The sequence below is a fragment of the Callionymus lyra genome, chromosome 8 (assembly GCF_982586985.1).
Source record: "Callionymus lyra chromosome 8, fCalLyr1.hap1.1, whole genome shotgun sequence".
NCBI classification, from domain to species: domain Eukaryota; kingdom Metazoa; phylum Chordata; class Actinopteri; order Syngnathiformes; family Callionymidae; genus Callionymus; species Callionymus lyra.
In genome coordinates this window covers 14,348,359-14,367,561 of record NC_141825.1, presented here as the reverse complement: position 1 = coordinate 14,367,561, position 19,203 = coordinate 14,348,359, and the positions used below count along the sequence as shown (strand labels likewise).

General features: G+C 38.1%; 1 protein-coding gene across 6 annotated transcripts in view; it reads right to left on the bottom strand.

Moving 5' to 3' along the window:
* shank3a (SH3 and multiple ankyrin repeat domains 3a) overlaps window positions 1-17,895 on the bottom strand; it is a 156,827-nt gene extending 138,932 nt beyond the window's left edge. For all 6 annotated transcript variants that reach the window (XR_015712113.1, XM_087797540.1, XM_087797542.1 and 3 more), the window contains exon 1: window positions 17,575-17,895. Coding sequence is in view for 5 of the 6 variants with exons in the window: in XM_087797540.1 (XP_087653666.1) it covers window positions 17,575-17,865 (291 nt within the window). In the remaining variant the exon portion in view is untranslated. The remainder of the gene's footprint in view (window positions 1-17,574) is intronic.
* Window positions 17,896-19,203: the final 1,308 nt, after the last annotated feature.

Genomic DNA, 19,203 nt, shown 5'->3' with positions numbered 1-19,203 from the left:
AATAGTTTGTGCAGTTAGCAAGTTTTCCGACGACTGAAAATGTTAATTCATCGAGGATTTGTGAGTTCTTTTGTCAAGTTGTGTGAGTCCGTCTCATCTTATCCTGTTCATCATAATTACAGCTATTGAACGTTTCACAATGAGCCTCCAAACTCTCCACATTTCAGCAAGATTTGCTACCATTTATTTTTTTAAATGGAAGTCACTTCTTTAACAATAATGATGAACACACATTTGTGTAGATTAATTATTTTTTACTTTTGATTTACAAAACAAAATATGTCTGTCCGTCCATCCATCCATCTATCTGTATATATTTATACACAACAGTAGGTCTCTCTCTGTGTGGGGTGGGAGATCCATCTAACGTTAATGTCTTATTGACTCACGAAATGCCTGACACAATAGCATGTAGCTTACCGACCACAACTTGATCCTATCAACAGAAAAGGGGACAAAAGACCCCCATGAAAATTGAAAAATGTCAAATTAAATGTAATATAAACCACACTTATTACATACCATATAAGTAATATTTTAGATTCTTATTTTTAATATTAAAATTCACTAAGAGAAACACAAAATGACAATTAAAATATGTAAATATACAGTTTTAATTAAAATGATAGCATATTTATTTCATATGAAATAAGATTTCAACTCGTCTTTCTGCAATTGTTAAGCCCATTATCTGATTTACATGAGTCTCCTCTGTGTTTTTCTTATCTTATTTGGTTTGCACATTCATGTAAAACATTGGCATTTAGGCTAATATTTTATAAATTAAAACATTATAAGGTATATATCAAAGCTTTTATTTTTTAAACTGCAACTAAGAAGGGAAAAAGAAAGGTGGAAAATGTACTAGTTTCCATCTTCAATGTACAGATTCTAATTACCATAGAGAAGGCGAAGGTATGATTTGAGCCCGAGTCTGTTCAAAGGTGGCATATTATATATACTGTACATGTCATTGGATGCTGATGCATAGAAGATGTGTCACTGGCCTTGAGTGTGACTACATCTACCTCTATTGCTCAGATGAATGCGGTTTTAAATGACGAGCTGAAAAGCATCCATCACGGTCACATTCTCTTGTTAAACGAGCGAAAAGGTCTCAGCTTGATTTGTACAAATGATGGCGGAAATAGCTTACAGCTGATTGAAAAGCTAATATTTCAGCCTCGTTGGTGGAATCTACAAAACATTTAGAGCTTTTTTTCTTTTCATTAAATCCACGTTCCTCTCTGCAACACTTGGTCAAACAGTGTAAAGACAACTGACGAGAGGGGCGACCAAAGTTGTGTCAGTGAGAGCAGCTTAAATCGACTAGAGACCTTATCTGCAGAGACCCATGGAGCTGAATCAGTAAAGAGCCACAAGGCTGTAATTGCTAGCTGGTGCCCTTCGTGCCACATTCCACATCTGCCCTCATTTGTACGGCAGGACCCTCGCTCACCAGAGGAAGGCTGACCAGGGACCGCCTGCGCACATTTCTGGAGAATACACTTCATAAATCTTTCAACACAGATGTGTCATCGTTAAACAGTCGCAACAGACGAAAAGAGGGGAAGATATTCCAACATAAAAAAGGACAGATGTTACACAAGTGGATTGACATATACTTTTGACAATACTGGAATATACTGGAAGTTAGACGGTAATCTGGAGAGAAAAACGTCCGTCAAATATGATGAGGAAACTACAGTAAAAGCCAGATACAGGCATCGAGATCTGACTCTATTGTCAGGGATTTTCTCTCGGACAATCGGAATGAGAACAAGTGTTAGTATGAGAACAAAGTCAGACTCTAGATTTAACTTACATTGCAGCAAGGATTGGAGGCGCTTCTTAAGTAAGTAAGTAAGTAATATTTATTTATATAGCGCTTTTCGAGACCAGGGTCACAAAGCGCTTAAACAATCAAAACAATACTCAAAAAAAGTACATACTTTAAAGATCAAGATAATACTGAGAACAACACAGGAGTTCGAGAAATTCAAGGAAAAGCCTGAACAAATAGAAACGTCTTAAGGCTTTGTGACCCTGGTCTCGAAAAGCGCTATATAAATAAATATTACTTACTTACTTACTTAAGAAGCGCCTCCAATCCTTGCTGCAATGTTACAGCTCGTCCCAAACCACTGAAGGTCTACGCTCCTGTACTTGCCTTTTTATTCGATAGCTCAGATGATTACAAACTTAGATACAAACATTTTGTTCTCTTGTTTCTGGACGCCGTCAGCTAGAAACAGTTCTCTGTATGAGTCAGTGAGCGCTGTATAACAGCTTGCATGGGAAGATAAGCTCGTATATCTTGTGCGGTCACTGTATCTTAAGCACAAACTGTCATTTCTCGAGAAACAAAACTCTAACTCTGTAACTTTCCTTTAAGCTTATTGTCAGCAAAATCAAAGTAGATTATTTTTCATGTTGATTAACTGACCTATACCAAGGTCAGTTTTTAAGATAAGATTTGACAAGTGTGAATTTCTTGTGAAGAAGAACCATCACATAGATATTATAGATAAATTGCCATCAAATAATAAAAAGTAAGTCTCTACAACACCACAGGATAAAAAATGGAATACATTTTCAATGAAGAATTATTAGCTTTATAGAAGTCAAGTGACAAAAAAAATGTTGCAATGAATAATGTTTTTGAGTCCAGTTGTGCTTCATGCGACATATAGATTTGTCTTTTGAAGGATCACCACAAGTCAATGTTGAACAGTAGTCAATTAAATACACCCAGTTAAGATGTAAGTTAATATTGACTTGTGACGGGAGGTTTTAATTCAAATGTATTTTGCTGCTTTGAACTGTTCAAGAAGTTTGTTTTTAACACTTATTCAGCAAGAAACCAGGGACCGAGTCTCGATTGACCATATTATGTCGACCCATTTTGGTCGTTTTTAAATCCCATTCCATGTGAAAAATTCACAGAGATGGAAGTAAACTTCAACAGGTATACATTTGAATCGTTCTAACTTTCTGACCTCACAATCTGAACTCCAACTGACTGCTGATCTAGTTCACACTCAACGTCCTGATTATCAAAGATCCCATTATCTCTAAACGTTCTATTTGAAACTCTACTTGACATTTGCTTGACTTAAACAGTTATCTGTATGAAACTTTCTCTCAATAGTTTTAATCCCTGTATCGTGGCAGCTTCCTTCTTGAAATAAATCAAACAATACTCGACATAATTCAAAAAGCTGATAATAAAACAACTCACCAACAAGACGACATGAGAACCAGTGTGAATTATCTGACGACTCAATGAGGTGCAACTAATAGGGAAGAACATATGGCTGAAAAGTGTGAATGATAACTTTATAATTGGTATTTGACGCACTTGTCGATTTAGAATGATTTTATGGATTATGAAGGAAGCTTTTTTAAAAAAAAAAAGTATAATATAATTATCAGAATACATAGTATCAATACTAGTAAGTACTAAATGATAAGGATAATTTTTAACCCACTGTTAATTTGTCTTTTTTATTTATCAACTTGAAGTTAAAAAAATAAACATGTTTTATTCTTTTGATTCTCAGAACCTTTGTGATCGAACGACCCCACGTTAAACCAAGTTTAAGTGGATCTGTAGTCAGGCGTTGCTATAATGTTTTTCTCGAACTAAAGTCACTTTTATTTCATAACATATACTCAGGGAGGATGTCACCATTCCAGAGCTCGAACCAACTTCCCAAGGACTCACTTATCAGTCAAGTCAACCACGCCCCTTATTATGCAAATTACCAACACCCCGATAGTGAAATAAGACCCAGTTGTTTTTTTGACCAGTTGTTATTTTATAGATTTTTTATTTCGATTTTTTTTCAGCCAGCCTCAAGTGGACATTCGATGAACTGCGGCTTTTTGTACTTCTGGATTGTTGTGTGTGAGCAGCTGTCTGGTTGAAAGTTAAGTTTAAGGGGCCATGACGGTGTGAAAGGCCTCTAAGTGGGACTGTGGGCGGAAATTGGAGTGACCAGAGATAACCCAGACAAGCACCGCGGTTTGCTCCCAATCTGGAGTTTCCTCAATCACCGACACTGAAGATCTAAAGATATCTCTTACAGATTCTTTAAACATTTGCCACAGAACTCTTGGTAAATCAAAACTCTGAAAAAGTCTCTTCAACTTCAAATCCTAAGCACAGAGAAAGGATCATCTTCATGCTGTCGTTCTTTCCCTGAACGCCATCTGATTCCCCCGACGGCGTTATACACGGCCGACTATTCATCTTGCGACGTAGATGTGCGTGTCGTAGCGGGAACATGAAAGAGTTCCAGAACCGATGGTGAACTGACATCCCAGAATCACCTCAGGAAAAGACTCCATAGGAGCAAACGCACTTCTTCTCCATCAACGAGATAATAAAAATACCACCCTTGGGAAAAGTCGTGGCTATGTGATCACTTCATTTATTATCATATTCAACTGGACTGCAAGCCTGAGAATACACGATTTACATATCCCCAGAGTCAGATATCTCGCTACTCTGATAGCATGTGACCTCCAGGAGCAGAATGTGCATTCATGTGGAGGAGCCGGCAGATGCACTTAGTGATGAACACATATTATTCTCTTCATTAAAATGCTTCGGGAGAAAATAATGTTATTCCAACCATCTAGCTCGCATCGCATCCAGCTCATGGTCCATCATCAAGTCATTGTATGTGGCCACGGTCAGATGGTGGGTTCAAGACAATGATCATGTTGATATTTTGTACCTGTAAAATGCCGGTGTTTAAGATAAGATAAGGATGTTGTCACGGCCCTTGGCTGTTATCACCTGCTCCCTGCTTTCTTTCACCACCGATCCACCGGTTCATCCTCACCTGCCCCAATCCTGGAACTTGTATTCTCTGCTTTTCATGCCTGTGTCGTCTCTTTAAACCGCCCGTCCATGATTATTAACTCTGGTTCTTTTGTCACCATGTTTCCCAACGTTAACTCTTTATTGCAAGATCGATCACTGTTTTTATGGCCTGCGTCTCCTTCACTAGCGTTTAATGTTGTCGCTCTTTTGACGGCTGTGAGCCAGTATTTAAGTTGATTATTCCAAAGTTTTGTTATTCCCATTTTGTATTGGTGCTTGTTTTATGGAATAGTCCTCCCTGAGTTGTTTCTTATTTTATCCGTCTGCAAAATATTAAAAGACTAATTTTCTGTAAAAAAAAACAAACTATCTTTTTTTAAGTTATTTACCTTTACCCTCACAAGCTGGTGTCGTGACAGATGTCAACAGTTACACCGAGACTTCCAATAGGCGTAAAACTGATGTCAAAGAAAAGGAATTTGATGGGAGTGTTTGGTGTGTTAAGACAAACACGGAAGTCATTTAGATAAATTTAGCCTCGGAGAATGAAAAGACAGTTTTTAAAGTTGTGCTTGTAGACAGTCCAGTAAATATACATTTTAGATAAAGATTGTTGCCCCTTGTTTTATTGAGTTTTACGTGATCCAGCTGCTATAGCCATAATGAGATCATCTTATTCTAAGGCTGAAGATAAAGTTAATCCTTGTGTTATCTCGGGGTCGAGGTGACCCAGAGGTCGTTCAACTTGACCCAGAGATAACAAGAATTGAGAGCAAGTTAAACTACAGGTAATAAAATAATTCGAAATTACTTACTTTTTTATATGCACACTTTATTCCATTAGTCACTTATTTAAATATATTGTTTGGATATATTTTAGTTTATTGTATTTTATAAATGTATCCAAAACACAACAAAAACATCCTGTGTTCCTTTATAATATTAGGAAAAAAAACTTTCAAATTCTTATAGAAAAAGTAAAAATAATATGTATACTTTTATTCAATAGACTTTATCAAGTTTGGAAAGAAGTTCTTGGTTCATGATCAATATTTCTGTATGAACACCTACATGTAGTGTCGTGACACACGGGTAGAAAAAAAATTAAAAATTAAAAAGCTGAGGTTGACTTTTCCATCATTTATAACCAAGTCAATTAACAGGCATCACTCGGAGCTATAGGGAGCATTCTTGTGTGAAATAAAAAAAATGGAAAATAATTTGCGTGACGATGATGAAAAGAACATTATGTAGCCCAAGGTAAATGAGAAAGGTGACTCAATCTATAAGTGGATCGATAAGGTTTTAATTGAAATGAATCCCAGTTCTCTGGTAAATAATAACGGACATTATTTGATTAAGTTTATCCATCACACATCTTGTCAGCACATAATTAAAACCTTCATCAAAAATCTACATGAACCGCGTGGAAAATCCATTAACTTCCTTCCTTATGTACCTCATCGCAGGGCAATTTCAACGGATCAATCTGGCTTTGTTCACGTTGAGATCTGTGGCGGCTAGATTAGCGATGAAGTCGAGCTTCACCTCAGCAGACAGGTGGACGTCTGAAGGTCTGAGAGGAAGGATGGGGAGTGAGAATGCGTCGGCCGGAAGGAGCGTCAAACATTCCAAACATCTCCTTATCAGTCGCTCTTTGTTGAAAGCGACAGGCAGAGACCTAAACCCTCTCAACTATCAGCCAGTAAGACACACCAGTGTCAACACAGGAGGCTTCAATCTTGCATGGAATCTCCATTTTATTTATGAGGTACGGTATCCAAGTGGTTTTATAAGGTGAAGTCGATGTTTAATTGCATAAAGACGCAGTTTACTGAGTGTTCAATGGAGTCTGGCTGCAGAGAGAATGTTAGTTGTGTACACACCGGGTTATTTACTGTAGTGAAATCCTTAACAGCCTGGTTGACTTTGGGGGGGATTATATTCTTTTTGATCAGTTTCCCTGAATTTTCAGAAAAAGTGGTTGATTTGACTGACAACAGAGCTCACATCAAAAGAGGCTGAGTGATGAGACTTGATTTGAATCAAAATAAAAACTACATTTTATCTTTGAGAATTTAATTTAAAAAAAAAGTTAGTTTTTTTGTTCATTTGGCTTAATATTAAGAGATGCACTGACAATACACAGCCCCAGAAGCGACGTTTGTGTAGGTCCAGCTGATATTTAGTAGTTAGAAGATGAATCTACTTACTACTGGTGTGGAAAAGCGCTATATAAATAAATATTACTTACTTACTACTACTTGTTTAGGTCTATGGGATCGCTGCGGCCCCTACTCTGGCTATGGTGGTTTCATTAGCATTGTTCAAAGTGAAGCTACAGTAGCCCTTAGGTGTAAAACACAATCATATATTCAACTATATTTAAGCTAATAATCTTGTAATTTACAATACACAATTGCAATAATGCAGAGCCTATTTGCAGAGAGGAAACAACAGAAAGAAGTACAAAATAGTGTTTCAACATATTGTTTTTAAGGTTATTTTTACTTCATATTCATAAATCAACTAAAACATTAACTTTCATTGGTAAATTCTAGACGCAACATTGTAGTCTCTTTATAATCATTCTTTAGAAGGAAAGGTTATGAACAAAATGTATATTTGAGTGGGAGATACATATTCAATTTCAATGTTATGTAGAGGAGTAAAAGTTTAACGTCCGTGCAAAATATCATATTAAGTGCAGATGCCAAAAGGATTGTACTAAAGCACTAAAAGTATTTGTACTCTCTGCTTATGATCAAGTACCTGGCATGACTGTGTGTGAACTACAGTTTAGTTCTGCACAGGTCAGCCACACCCGACACACACACACGGTACAAGCAGTTTCTCCTTGAGGATCACGTTGAACGAGAGGCAAACACAAGTGAGACGATTATAATTATATCAGCAATACATACAAAAAACATGAAGGCTACCACAAGACCTCAAGAGTGTTTTTGTTGAAGAGAATAACATAGTCCACTAACCAACAAACAATGCACTGAGCTCTTTGAGATGGAGATGTTCGTGTGACAGCAAATTATTAAAACTAAAACAAGTGCTCGGCGAAAAGAAGAAAGAAAAGAGGCTAAAAATACATCTGTGCTCATCCTTTGTTGGTTGATCAGTGAGATCTTTTGTTTTTGCCAAACCCTGTCATACGTTCGAGTAGTGATGTGGTGATGAGGCTTCATGAAACAACTGATGAGGTATCACGATACAGTGTCTTTCTTCTGAATGACCACTAGATGGCACTCTCTGCTTTAAAATGTCTTTGTCTCTGATCTATTAATTGAATGAAACCTGGCATCATTTTCAAACCTAGAGCGCCAACGAGTGGCCTTTGAAAATGAAGACACTGTATCATGATACTTCATCAGCCGTTTCATGAGGTGTCATCAACATTTCACTATGTTGGAGTATCAATGAATACTATTTTTTCGTCATCTGTGTATGTATTTGCCTCTCCCATAAAATAAACATACATTTGATATACGACATGGCAAATACACTCTTTTTCTCAGTACATCCTTTTGTTTGGCTTCGACTCCCTGATTCAACAACAAATAATGAACCCCTTTTCAGATTGAATCGACATCCCAGTCACAAGAGCTTCTAGCAGAGGATTCTTATTGTGTTGCATAAGAGATCTATATGCTGTTGAAATAAAAAGCATCCGTGAAAGAGCTTGTTGTTCTCAACATAAATCAAATAAACTCTTGAATAAAAGCAACTGCTGAGTGTGTTACTTAACTGCAACTGCATTTCACCGACAGCAGAACTTGTCAAACATCTCAGGGGTGATGATAGGCAGGACATTAAATACTTATTTTCATCTCCTAGTGCTTTTCGGAAGTACTCACATTATCTTGAAGTCAGCGAGCATTTTTTTTTCTCTTAACCAAGGACAGAGTGTTTTTACCGGTCCACCAGTGGCATCATACTAGGAAGTGATCTAAGCAAGCAGAATAAATGGCAGTGGTTGTGCTTTAGTAGCCTCCTGCATCCAAAGATCAATAGTGGTTATTACACTCTGGCAGCTAATGGAAACCGGCGCCGCTGATTGGCCGATCACTGGGGCATCTGTTGACTATCAAGCCCGTGAAAAATCAACTCATCGCTTCATAGTAATTAGCAGCAAAAATGAAGCAGTAAAAAAAAAACAAAGAGTTCAGAAATAGAGAGAATGCGCTTGGATATCCATAATTAAGGCTTCAGAGACTCTTTGAAAATAGGATGCAATTTAGGCGAGCTTAACTTGGTAGATACCACAGGGACAATAACAAATAATGCAAAAAACACAGAACACTGTAAACTGAGGAAAAAAATAAAAGGGGAAACAACACTGTATGCATCACTGTGTAAGATTGCTGTTTTAAAATGTCACAAAGAAGAATCCAGTCACGACCACGGCTGCGGAAAAAAAAAGAAAAAGAGCCAATTAAATAAAGGACATCTCTGTAGAAGACCTTGGCCAATGGTAAAAAAAAATAAAAAATAAAGTAGAATGATTCACGTGGACTGGATAGTTTTGATTCTCTTACAACATGCAAGGATAAGATGTTACATTTTCACTCCAGGCAAAGATTTGTATTGATCTGACTAATAAACACAGAAACGCAGGATAAAAGAGGTAATGAGTGTTCAACTGAACCCACTGGATCAATGCATCGACCCACGAGAGCAAATACAACCAACCAGTAACAGTAATAAATCAACCTCCATGAGGGGAACTCAGTTACAGAAACAATTGGAATATTTACCGACCATTTTTATAAATATTGTGTGTGACATGTCAGTCAAAGCATAAACCGATGACTCAGTTGTGTGTTCTCATGTCTACCCATTGTTGTTCGGAGATCCTCAAATCCATTCTTCTTTGGTCTTTACCGTCTTTTTATTATGAATTTAACTAATTTTGTATTGTCATCACGACTCACACATATTAGCTTCAGCTGGGGCCACCACCCCATAGTGATGATTTTGTCCATTTGTGGCACTCTTCACACTGATAAACTTTATCAATAAACACTGATAAATTCTTTTTTTTGAAGTGTCTGTTTGTGAGAAGTGGGTAGAAAGTATCTCTGATGTTCTGGTGCAGAGAACAAGTTTTAAATAGTTTAAAGATGTATTTAGCATAAAGATGTATTTAATATGTATTTGCCAAACAGTTCATGAATGGATGCAGGTTGTCAAAATGTACTTAATGTGCAGATCTGTTGTCAACATATTGTCTACAATGATCACATCAAGTAATTGTTAATGCAACTAATTCACAGTTTATTGAATTAATTCCATCACAACGTTATTTAAATAGCTTTTGTTACAAGCAAACATAGAAAAGAAACCAGATTCACAGTGAAACAACACAGATATCCACAAAACATTGAACAACAATATATGTATACAAATATACTCCACCAGTCTGCGTGCCAGTCTCAAGGAGAACGTACCTCTTGCACTAGCTAAGCTTGGAGACCCCTCATCTTTTCCTACATGTTGCTAATGTCGTAATTTTGTTGGATGATTCCCGTGGGCTTCCAATTCACTTACTCTCACAGTCATGCTGATGTTGTACTGTAGAAATTTCAACAGGAATAGTTGGAGATTTATAACGTATATTAAAAATCTAACCCGTGAAAAGAGCATTTTCATTTCAGTCTATTAGACTCAATACTGTTGTCATGGTAACTCTTGTTGGAAAGGGAAAGCTTTAGCAATGACAAAATCCCTTCATTACGTTCTTGTCAATTTGGTAGTGTCACCTTCACCTCTTCCCCACCAACAAATGGATAATTATATTTTGAAATGAATAGATGCCAAATGGATCTTTAATTAATGCTTCAATCATAGATGCTCACTTCAGTTGGATCAGGACGTGATTTAATGTTTGACGTGACCTGTGCTCCGGCACATAGGCATAACCTACAATTTGCAGCATGAAAAAGCTATTTTTAAAGTCGAAAAAAAAACATCTACAGATTCAGCAACTTAAGTTTTTGTAGATACTCACTTCAATAAAGTGCAACTAATGTAAAAAATCCAACTCTTCTGACTCACTCACATGTTTCAATTCTTCCTCTCAAAGTTGCAGAAAGTCTCTCATCATAACCATGTTTTGAACGTATTACTTTATAAAGTTCTCCCCCGTCTGAAATGTGGGCGAACGAGAGGTTATGTGAGCGGAGTCCATTATGACGTAATATGGGCTTCACTCCTCGAGTTAACTGTTATCACGCCTGCTTAGTTTAAAGTGTTTTAAGTGGGCGGGTCTTAAGTACATTTTCCAATGTAAATATTTCAATTAAAATAGTTTTATTCAAACAGACAAATACTGTAGAGTACAATAGAGTCCAAGATCAATGTAAAACACACTTACAAGTTATAGGTCATCTACAAACACTACACAACACTTTCCTTCCATCCACTTATAGAAAGATTATTATCCAAATGTCATCATTGTTTCATCACCGGCCTCTTCTCTGATTCAGAAAGTCTCCCAGAGAATTCCAGAGATGTATTCAAGTAAACGCCCGAGGATGTTCTGTAAAACACTGATTCGAGATGTGTACTTTGAATCTAAAGTTAATGTGTTTTCATCATATATGACCTCCAGACTATTATTCTACACCGAACACACTTTTAGGCATCAGCCCTGAGGAGTAACAGTAACACACGCAACCACAAACAGATATTCCACTAGTTTTCAACACACACTCACATTATTTTTCCCCCGACTATGCGGAACTCATGTAGCAACATCCGTAAATGCCTTAAGAAAATGTGAATTATTTTAAAATAAATTGTTTAACAAATTGAACCAAATAACAAAAAGTATGTGTGAGCTGATGGACGAAGTGTGGCCTCAGGTCATTTAATTGTTTTTTTGTAAACCTTACAGTCAATCTTTTTTGGAATTACTTAATTTTATTATTAACCTTCATTTAAAAAATGTTTTAGTTTATAAGTAGTCACAAAACGAACAGTCTTATCGCATACATTTGAATACTTTAAGTTTTCCAGTCATGTTTAATCTCAATTGAGCAACAGTAATATGATATATTGTGGCCTGAAACGTAATCGCTCAACCCTGTATTAGAGAAAAAAGGACAGAAAATATAGCAAAGAAATGGAAAACTGCAACATTATGGTTCTTCTGGCCCAGGATGGATTTATTAAACAGATGGATGAACACGGTTAAAAACAAGTCTATGATTCGACACTCATTGTTTTCACATCCACTCTTCTCTGCACAGCACAATCCTTTTCAACCAGAGAGGACAGCAGGTGGAAGGAAGGACGGGGATGCCAGCGCGGTTTAGGCCGACTTGAATGCGCCGATATTTTTGGTCTGACGCCCAGAGAAGATGAACTTTTAATGCAGTTCCCTTGTGACTGCCCAAAACTTTTAAGCCCAGCTGAAAACATGACCAAGTACGATGCGAGTGGAAAGTAGATGCCATCTCACTTTGGACGCCTGACCGTGCAGTCAAATCTCCGTAAAACATTTTACTTGGCAATAATTCTTAAAGCATTCCTTAAAAGGCAAATAATGTGAACACCCAACTCTACCCGACTCACTGCAGCGTGGAGAGGAAGACCTCGACATTTGAAACACGCAAGTTAATACTTAACCTTCTTTTGCTTATTTACTTAAGTTCTCCCCCCTTCTGAAATCTTGGCGAACAAAAGGTTACGAGAGCGGATTCCATTATGACGTAATAATAGCCTCACTTCCTAGCCTAGCTGTAATCACGCCCTGCTTTGTTTATACAACGACTGCCTTTTTAAAAGGAGACTTCTGGGATTGACGATGCAAAAATGATTGGTCGCGCACAAAACCTTGCTGGTTAACATCACAGCAGGGTGGGTGTGGTTATGGTAAACAAGATTACATCTCCAGAAAAAAAACGTATTTTCAGTGGGCGGGGCTTAAGCACATTTTCTAATGTGAATATTTCAATTAAAAGGGTTTTTTGTAAAAACAGACACATACAAGATCTATTTAAGATACACTTAAATCAACACATTAGTTGAACTTTAAATGATGAAATCATTTTCGTCTTATCAATGAGCTCTTCCACTGGGATTCTAACTGAATTTTAATTGCTGTTTCTTTACACTCAGTATTGAATAATTATAAAGCTTATACTATTAGCCAGATCGGTTTGGAAATGTATTTTTAAAGGTAAAGAATGAGAAAAAGTCAATTTACTTTTTTTTTTAAAATATTGCTCCAAAGTATTTTATACTTCAAAGTAGCCCTCAGCTTTAAGTGCTACTAGATGCATAGGAACCATATTAGGACCATTCATGTTTTTATGACATCACTTGGGTTTGACTCTGTCGACAACTCCTTCTTCGCTTCTGTCAAATTCCCATCTGAGAGCGAGTACTTTCCTCCGTGAGTCCAGAGATCCTCCTGATCCATATTTGAAACACAACAGGAGATCTATAATCCATCCTCTAACAGGCTTGTCTCGCCTAATCTCCAGCTCAGTGCACAAATGTCACATTTGAGTGCGTTATAAAAGATTCACACATGAATTATCTGCATATTTGTCTCTCACATGACGTTGCTCCATTGTCTGACATTTGTACAAGGTTTACACAGTTCTTCTTCTCCGGGGCTTTCATTTAAATATCTGGAAGGATGAAAATAAAACAAGTTTTCTATATATTATAACACAATCTTCCTCCTGCAAGGACTCATTATATTTCCGAGTTGTAAATTTGCTTTGCTTAGCCATCCTACGGTTGATTCAAACCCCCCTCTATCTTTCAAAGAAGCTCTGCTGCACCGACTGTGTCCGACTGCTGTTCTCCCAAAAGACATGAGCAGCTTGTCGCTCTCGCTCACTTTGATCATTCAGACCCGAACGGTATCTGATGAATTTGGAAAAATGGATGATAAAGTGAAGATTCTCTTTTGTATCAACCTGGACGTGCTGCCAGAACTAAGCTGATATGTTGGCTAATGTTGGTACGACATCACATATGCGATTGTAGAAGCACAGAGACGACTCATGCCTCTGCCAAGGAGACCATTGAGTCTATTAACTCAACTTGTTTGTGTTGAATCACAGGGAAAAAATAAAGTTTCCTGACCAATCAACACTCTACTAGGGTAGCCTTACATAAGGTGACATGAACGTGTCTTGTGATTGAATACGCACTTTGTTAAAGGTACAAATAATTCAGAATATAAACCAAAGCTTCAGGAGGAGAACTAATAGTTTTGGTTGCAGTTATATACATTTTATACTTATGTATGGAGCTGAAGCACACAGATAAATTGTCTTGAGAAAAGAAAGAAAGTATGTTTTTTGTTTTTCTAAATGGAAGAAGATATCCATGTTGGTGAGTGCAAGCATTTATTGTATTTTTAGTTTTGTTAACATTAATTGAAACGAAATAGTGTCAAAACATGTTTAAAATACATTTTATCTGTTGTAATTTATAATAAAAATAACATGGTACGCCCAACATATTCAATAGTTTCGTTGTAATAAAAAATAAAATATTTATATACTTTTTTTAAATTTTCAATAATTGTTGGTACGGTCATCGCCTCTTTTTCTATCAGAAAATTCCATGTTAACAAAGACAGAGCGATGGAGAAAATAGAGAGGAAGGATACAGTGAGAGATAAGATGAGAGTATAGAGAGAAATCTGTTGACATCAATGTTGAGGATAATGTACATTTTATTGGTAAAACTTGTGAAAGCTCATACTACATATATATATATATATATATACACATACATATATATATATATACACACACACACACACACATATATATATACTTTTGTCAGACTAAAGGCAAATCAATGTTGACTACTCCGCCAAATCTTTAAAATAAAATCTGATTTTAAGAGATTTTTCTGTGATCCTAGTTTCCTACTCTGTTGATGGATTTGCTCCATAAATAAAGTGTTTCTCGAACAGCATATATTAAGGTTGACGTAAAGTGTCCGATGCTTTATGATTCTTCAGCCGTGGTGACATATTGATGCTTTTTTTGAGTATAACATCACTGGTGGACCAGGGCGGAAGAAATAACCTACTCAGTGGAAGTTATTAATGATGCAATAACAAGCAACAATTATGAGTAAGATATAGTCAAGGATTGTTATTGAATCTTGGCAGGAAAATATGTCTTTAAATGTAATGTTTTCTATGCTTGTTCAGTTCCTAGGCTTCATTCACACGATTTTGTTTGGGGAAAATGCGAGATTTTCATCTTTTATTGGTTATTTAGTTCACCAACAAAGTAAGTAAGTAAGTAAGTAATTTTTATTTATATAGCGCTTTTCCACACCAGGGTCACAAAGCGCTTAAACAATCAAAACAATATTCAATAAAGTATATACTTTAAAGATCAAGATAAAACTGATAACACAACAGGAGTTCCAGGAAATTAAGGAAAAGCCTGAACAAATAGAAACGTCTTAAGATGTTTCTTAAAGGAGTCAGTAGACTCCATCAAGCGCAAAGAGAGAAGAAGATTGTTCCAAAGCTTAGGAGCAACAGTCTGGAAGGATTTCTCTCCTCAGGTCCTGAACCGTGTGCATGGAACCATAAGTAGATTCTGATCCAAAAACTTAAGAGCCCGAGCTGGGGTGTAAGTCTGGATCAGATCAGTTATGTAAGGAGGAGCCTGACCATGAATAGCTCTGAAAGTAAGAACCAGAATTTTAAAGTTGATCCTGAAAGAAACTGGAAGCCAGTGAAGAGTTTTAAGGACCGGAGAGATGTGAGTTCTTCTAAAGCCATGTAAAAGGTTTGAGTTGAGAGCTACGACAAAGCTTTTGGCCTATAGGTATTTGTTGTTCTTCCTATAGAAGGCAAACTGTCCTATTCACCTGGACTACATTAACGTGTCTCAATCCTTCCAGCTCAGCTTCCTTGAACCTTTTTAAATACACAGATGATCATCCAGAAGACAAGTGATGGTTCAGAGTAACTGTTCTATTTATCCACAGAAGTATTCGAACCAGGTGAAGCGTTTTGGCCAATTTTAAATGCAAATAACTTTTAGAAAATGTAATTTAAATGGACCTATTCTCCATACTACCTTCCTATTTGTAAAACGTGGTTTTCTCTGCTGTCATTTAGTAAAAAAAACATATTATTTTCTGATAATACCAATTAACATTAGATCTATAACTTCTGCAATAGTCCTAAACTTCTGTGAACTGTGTTCAATTTGATCGAAGATCACAATGATCTGTAGATTGTAAGGATTTGGGCTCCAACCAACTAGTCCAGTTTTCATTAGTCTCAAATGCAAGAAATATAGATGGGATTCATTGGTCTAAGTGTTAGCTATGTTGCTAGTTAGCATTGGCTCAGGTGCCACATCTGTCAAATTATTTATCAAACTACGAATCAAACCGTCACGATAAAAAGTGATGACGTCTTCTTTGAATTTTCCAAAACAACAAACTCAATATTCAATCGTGAAATGAACAGATAACAAACAGTTATCAAAGACTGTTGAAACAGACGAGCAAACAAGGTGGTTAAAATCAGCTGCTTGAAGACATAGATGGTCACTTCCTGGTTATGTGGTCCATCAAGCACGAACAATCCATGGATGGTTATCAACTCTCCTAGAGATCGAAATGTCTCACATTCAAGTGCATTGGGACGTACGACAATCGGACCAACAGTCTGTTGCCTTCAACCGATTTCACAACACAATCTCAGAAGCACCATTGAGATTCTGCTTTTCCCTTCACGCTGAACTACCCCCAGCCTGCCAACACACAATGGTGGAGGATCAGTCCAAAACAATTGGAACACAATCAACAACACAAGCCTCTCGATATAGGAAGAAGGAGAAAAACTCAAATGAACTCTGGGAGCCAAGAGAGCGTGACTGTGCAGTGACAAGCGAACTGTATCATCAGCTAAAGATGTCTCAGGTGGAAATCTAACTGAGAAAAGATGCTCAACATTTTAAGACGATGGGATGAATGAGAACTTGTCAAAAAAGAATCTCAGTCAAGCTTCGAAATCCTCCTGCTTGACATGGACTAAACTGCCTCCCATCATCCTGGCGATGTGCAGAGTAGTACTTATCCCGCTTTCATGTCTCGATCCAGGCAATCTCCCGCTATTCATTAGTGTGTTTTAAAGTCGTGCTCGCAAGAGAAGCGTCCTCTTTTGAAAAGCTTCATGGGAAACTGGAAAAAAAACTGCATGCCAGCAGGATGATTAATTAAGAATGGCCTCTTGCAGTACACTACACACTCGCTGTTTTTGATTTCATCTGAATTTGCAGGGCTTGAAATATTCATGGGATAGTCGAGGACAGAAAACTGATCTCAGTGGCTGGAATGAGGAGGAGGAGGAGGAGACGTTACCTACAAGAACCACAGCATGCAGGTTCAAAGTTAGACACGTGTGGTTAAAGCGTTTTTGTTTGCCCATCCCTAGGGTCTCCCTTGACGCCCCCTGCCTCACTACTTCTTCTTCCTAAGTGGCCTGTTGTCAGAGTCGAGCCCAGTTAATGAAGAGGTAGATTTATCAGTCAGAGGACTGTGGGGAAAAAAAGGCGAGAGCTCTGAGGAGAAACCAGCAGCAAGCAAACAAGAACTGGAAACCAAACAATAATCACGCAGGTGAAAGGAAAAAAAGTAGAGGATTTCTCTTCTTCAAAAGTGGGAGGGAGAGGCAGCCTCCCCGCCGCTCAGACCGCCAGACCAGAACGAGCTCTTACCGTCTGTTGCAGGTCTGGGATTCCAATGCGGATGACCACTGTGTTGCCCGTCGGTTCCTCCATTGGTGCTCGTGCACTGCGCTCTGCAGTGGGATGGAAAGCAGGAGCGCCGCTGTCCTCTTCCTGCGAGCTGTCGGTGCTGCCCCCCTGGCTGCCGTTCCCGGTGTGTGTGTGAGGGTGTGCGAGTGTGTGTGTGTGCTGCTGCTGCTGCTGCTGCTGCTGAGGCTGATGCTGGTCCTGCCGTGGAGAGCTGGGTGGCTCATGTTTGCCGGCCGCTGGACGCAGAGGCATGCTCTGTGCTGGGGGCTCGGGCTGCGACTCTCTCTCCACACACACTGGCTCTTACACTAAACGCACACACCTCTTTGTGCATCACTCGCCTGGGAGATGGAAAAGAGGGTGGGAAAGAGAGAGAGAGAGAGAGAAAAAGAAGTGAGGCGGTAATAGTAGATTCAAGAGATGAAGGGGAAGAAGAAAACAAAACATTAGTATCTGGGCAACTTGGAGGGGTCGCGGTGAGAATTCCAGACTGGGGATGATCTTTGGACACTTTGACAAACTGTGATCATGAGATCATCGAATTCCATCACATGCTTTTGTGCACTGGTGACATCAGTGAAGGGGGGAGAGAGGGAGGAAGGGGGGGGTTTCGGTCAGATCGATGTTGGGCAGGATTTGGCTTCATGCTTCACTCTATTTATCTGTCGGGGGAGTAGCTGTTTAAACACGGTGACACATGCTGAACAAACTTTCTGTCGGCCGGATAGAGCTTTTTTTTTTTTTATGACGGTGTTTTCTCGCCCACCCTGCTCCTGCTTCCACTCGCCGATCCTTCGCTGAGAAGTGTATAAATATTAATAACGCCATATTGATCTCCACCTGAGGGAGTTCTCTGCTGATTCACAGGTTTTTCCAGTATCGTCCCATCCATTAGACTCGTTTAAACCTTTTTACAGCAACGGCATAAGAACCAGAACCACTGAGAGAAAGGGAGGGAAAACTATGGATCTATGGAAAGCCAAGTGAGGATTGATTCCATAGCCTTGATATCACATGTCAAAAACACACTAGTTCAATAGTGGGTCCCAAAAACTCTGACATGTTAACTAGTTAAACCTAATTTATGTTACTAGTGAACTATTCATGCAGTTTTAGATTACAAGTGAAGGTCAACATGCCTACTAATCAGTGACGTGCAGTGAGGTATATGATCCATCAGTGATAGGATGCTCCATCCCCGGTGTGTGAGGGAGAGGTACCTCAGGTCCCTACTGCCATCAGACTCCACAACAAGAACACAGCCAGATAATTATCTAACTGCACCTTTCTTGTTATTTTTGTAAATATGATTGTGTATATAATATAGTGCAGATTTATTTTCTATTCTATTTAGATTTTTTCTTTTCTTTTTAATATTTTATTTCTGGGTGTTTTATTTTTTCTGGTATATTGCTCTGGCTGTTGTTAAAACGAATTTCCCCTCGTGGGACAATAAAGTGATTCTGATCTATGATCTATGATCAAGATCTCCATCTATGGCAGTCATCGATTGTGGATAAATATTGATTAATAGCTTCATAAATCTTCATCATCATGTCATCTTTGACATTGACACAAGAGTCATAGCTG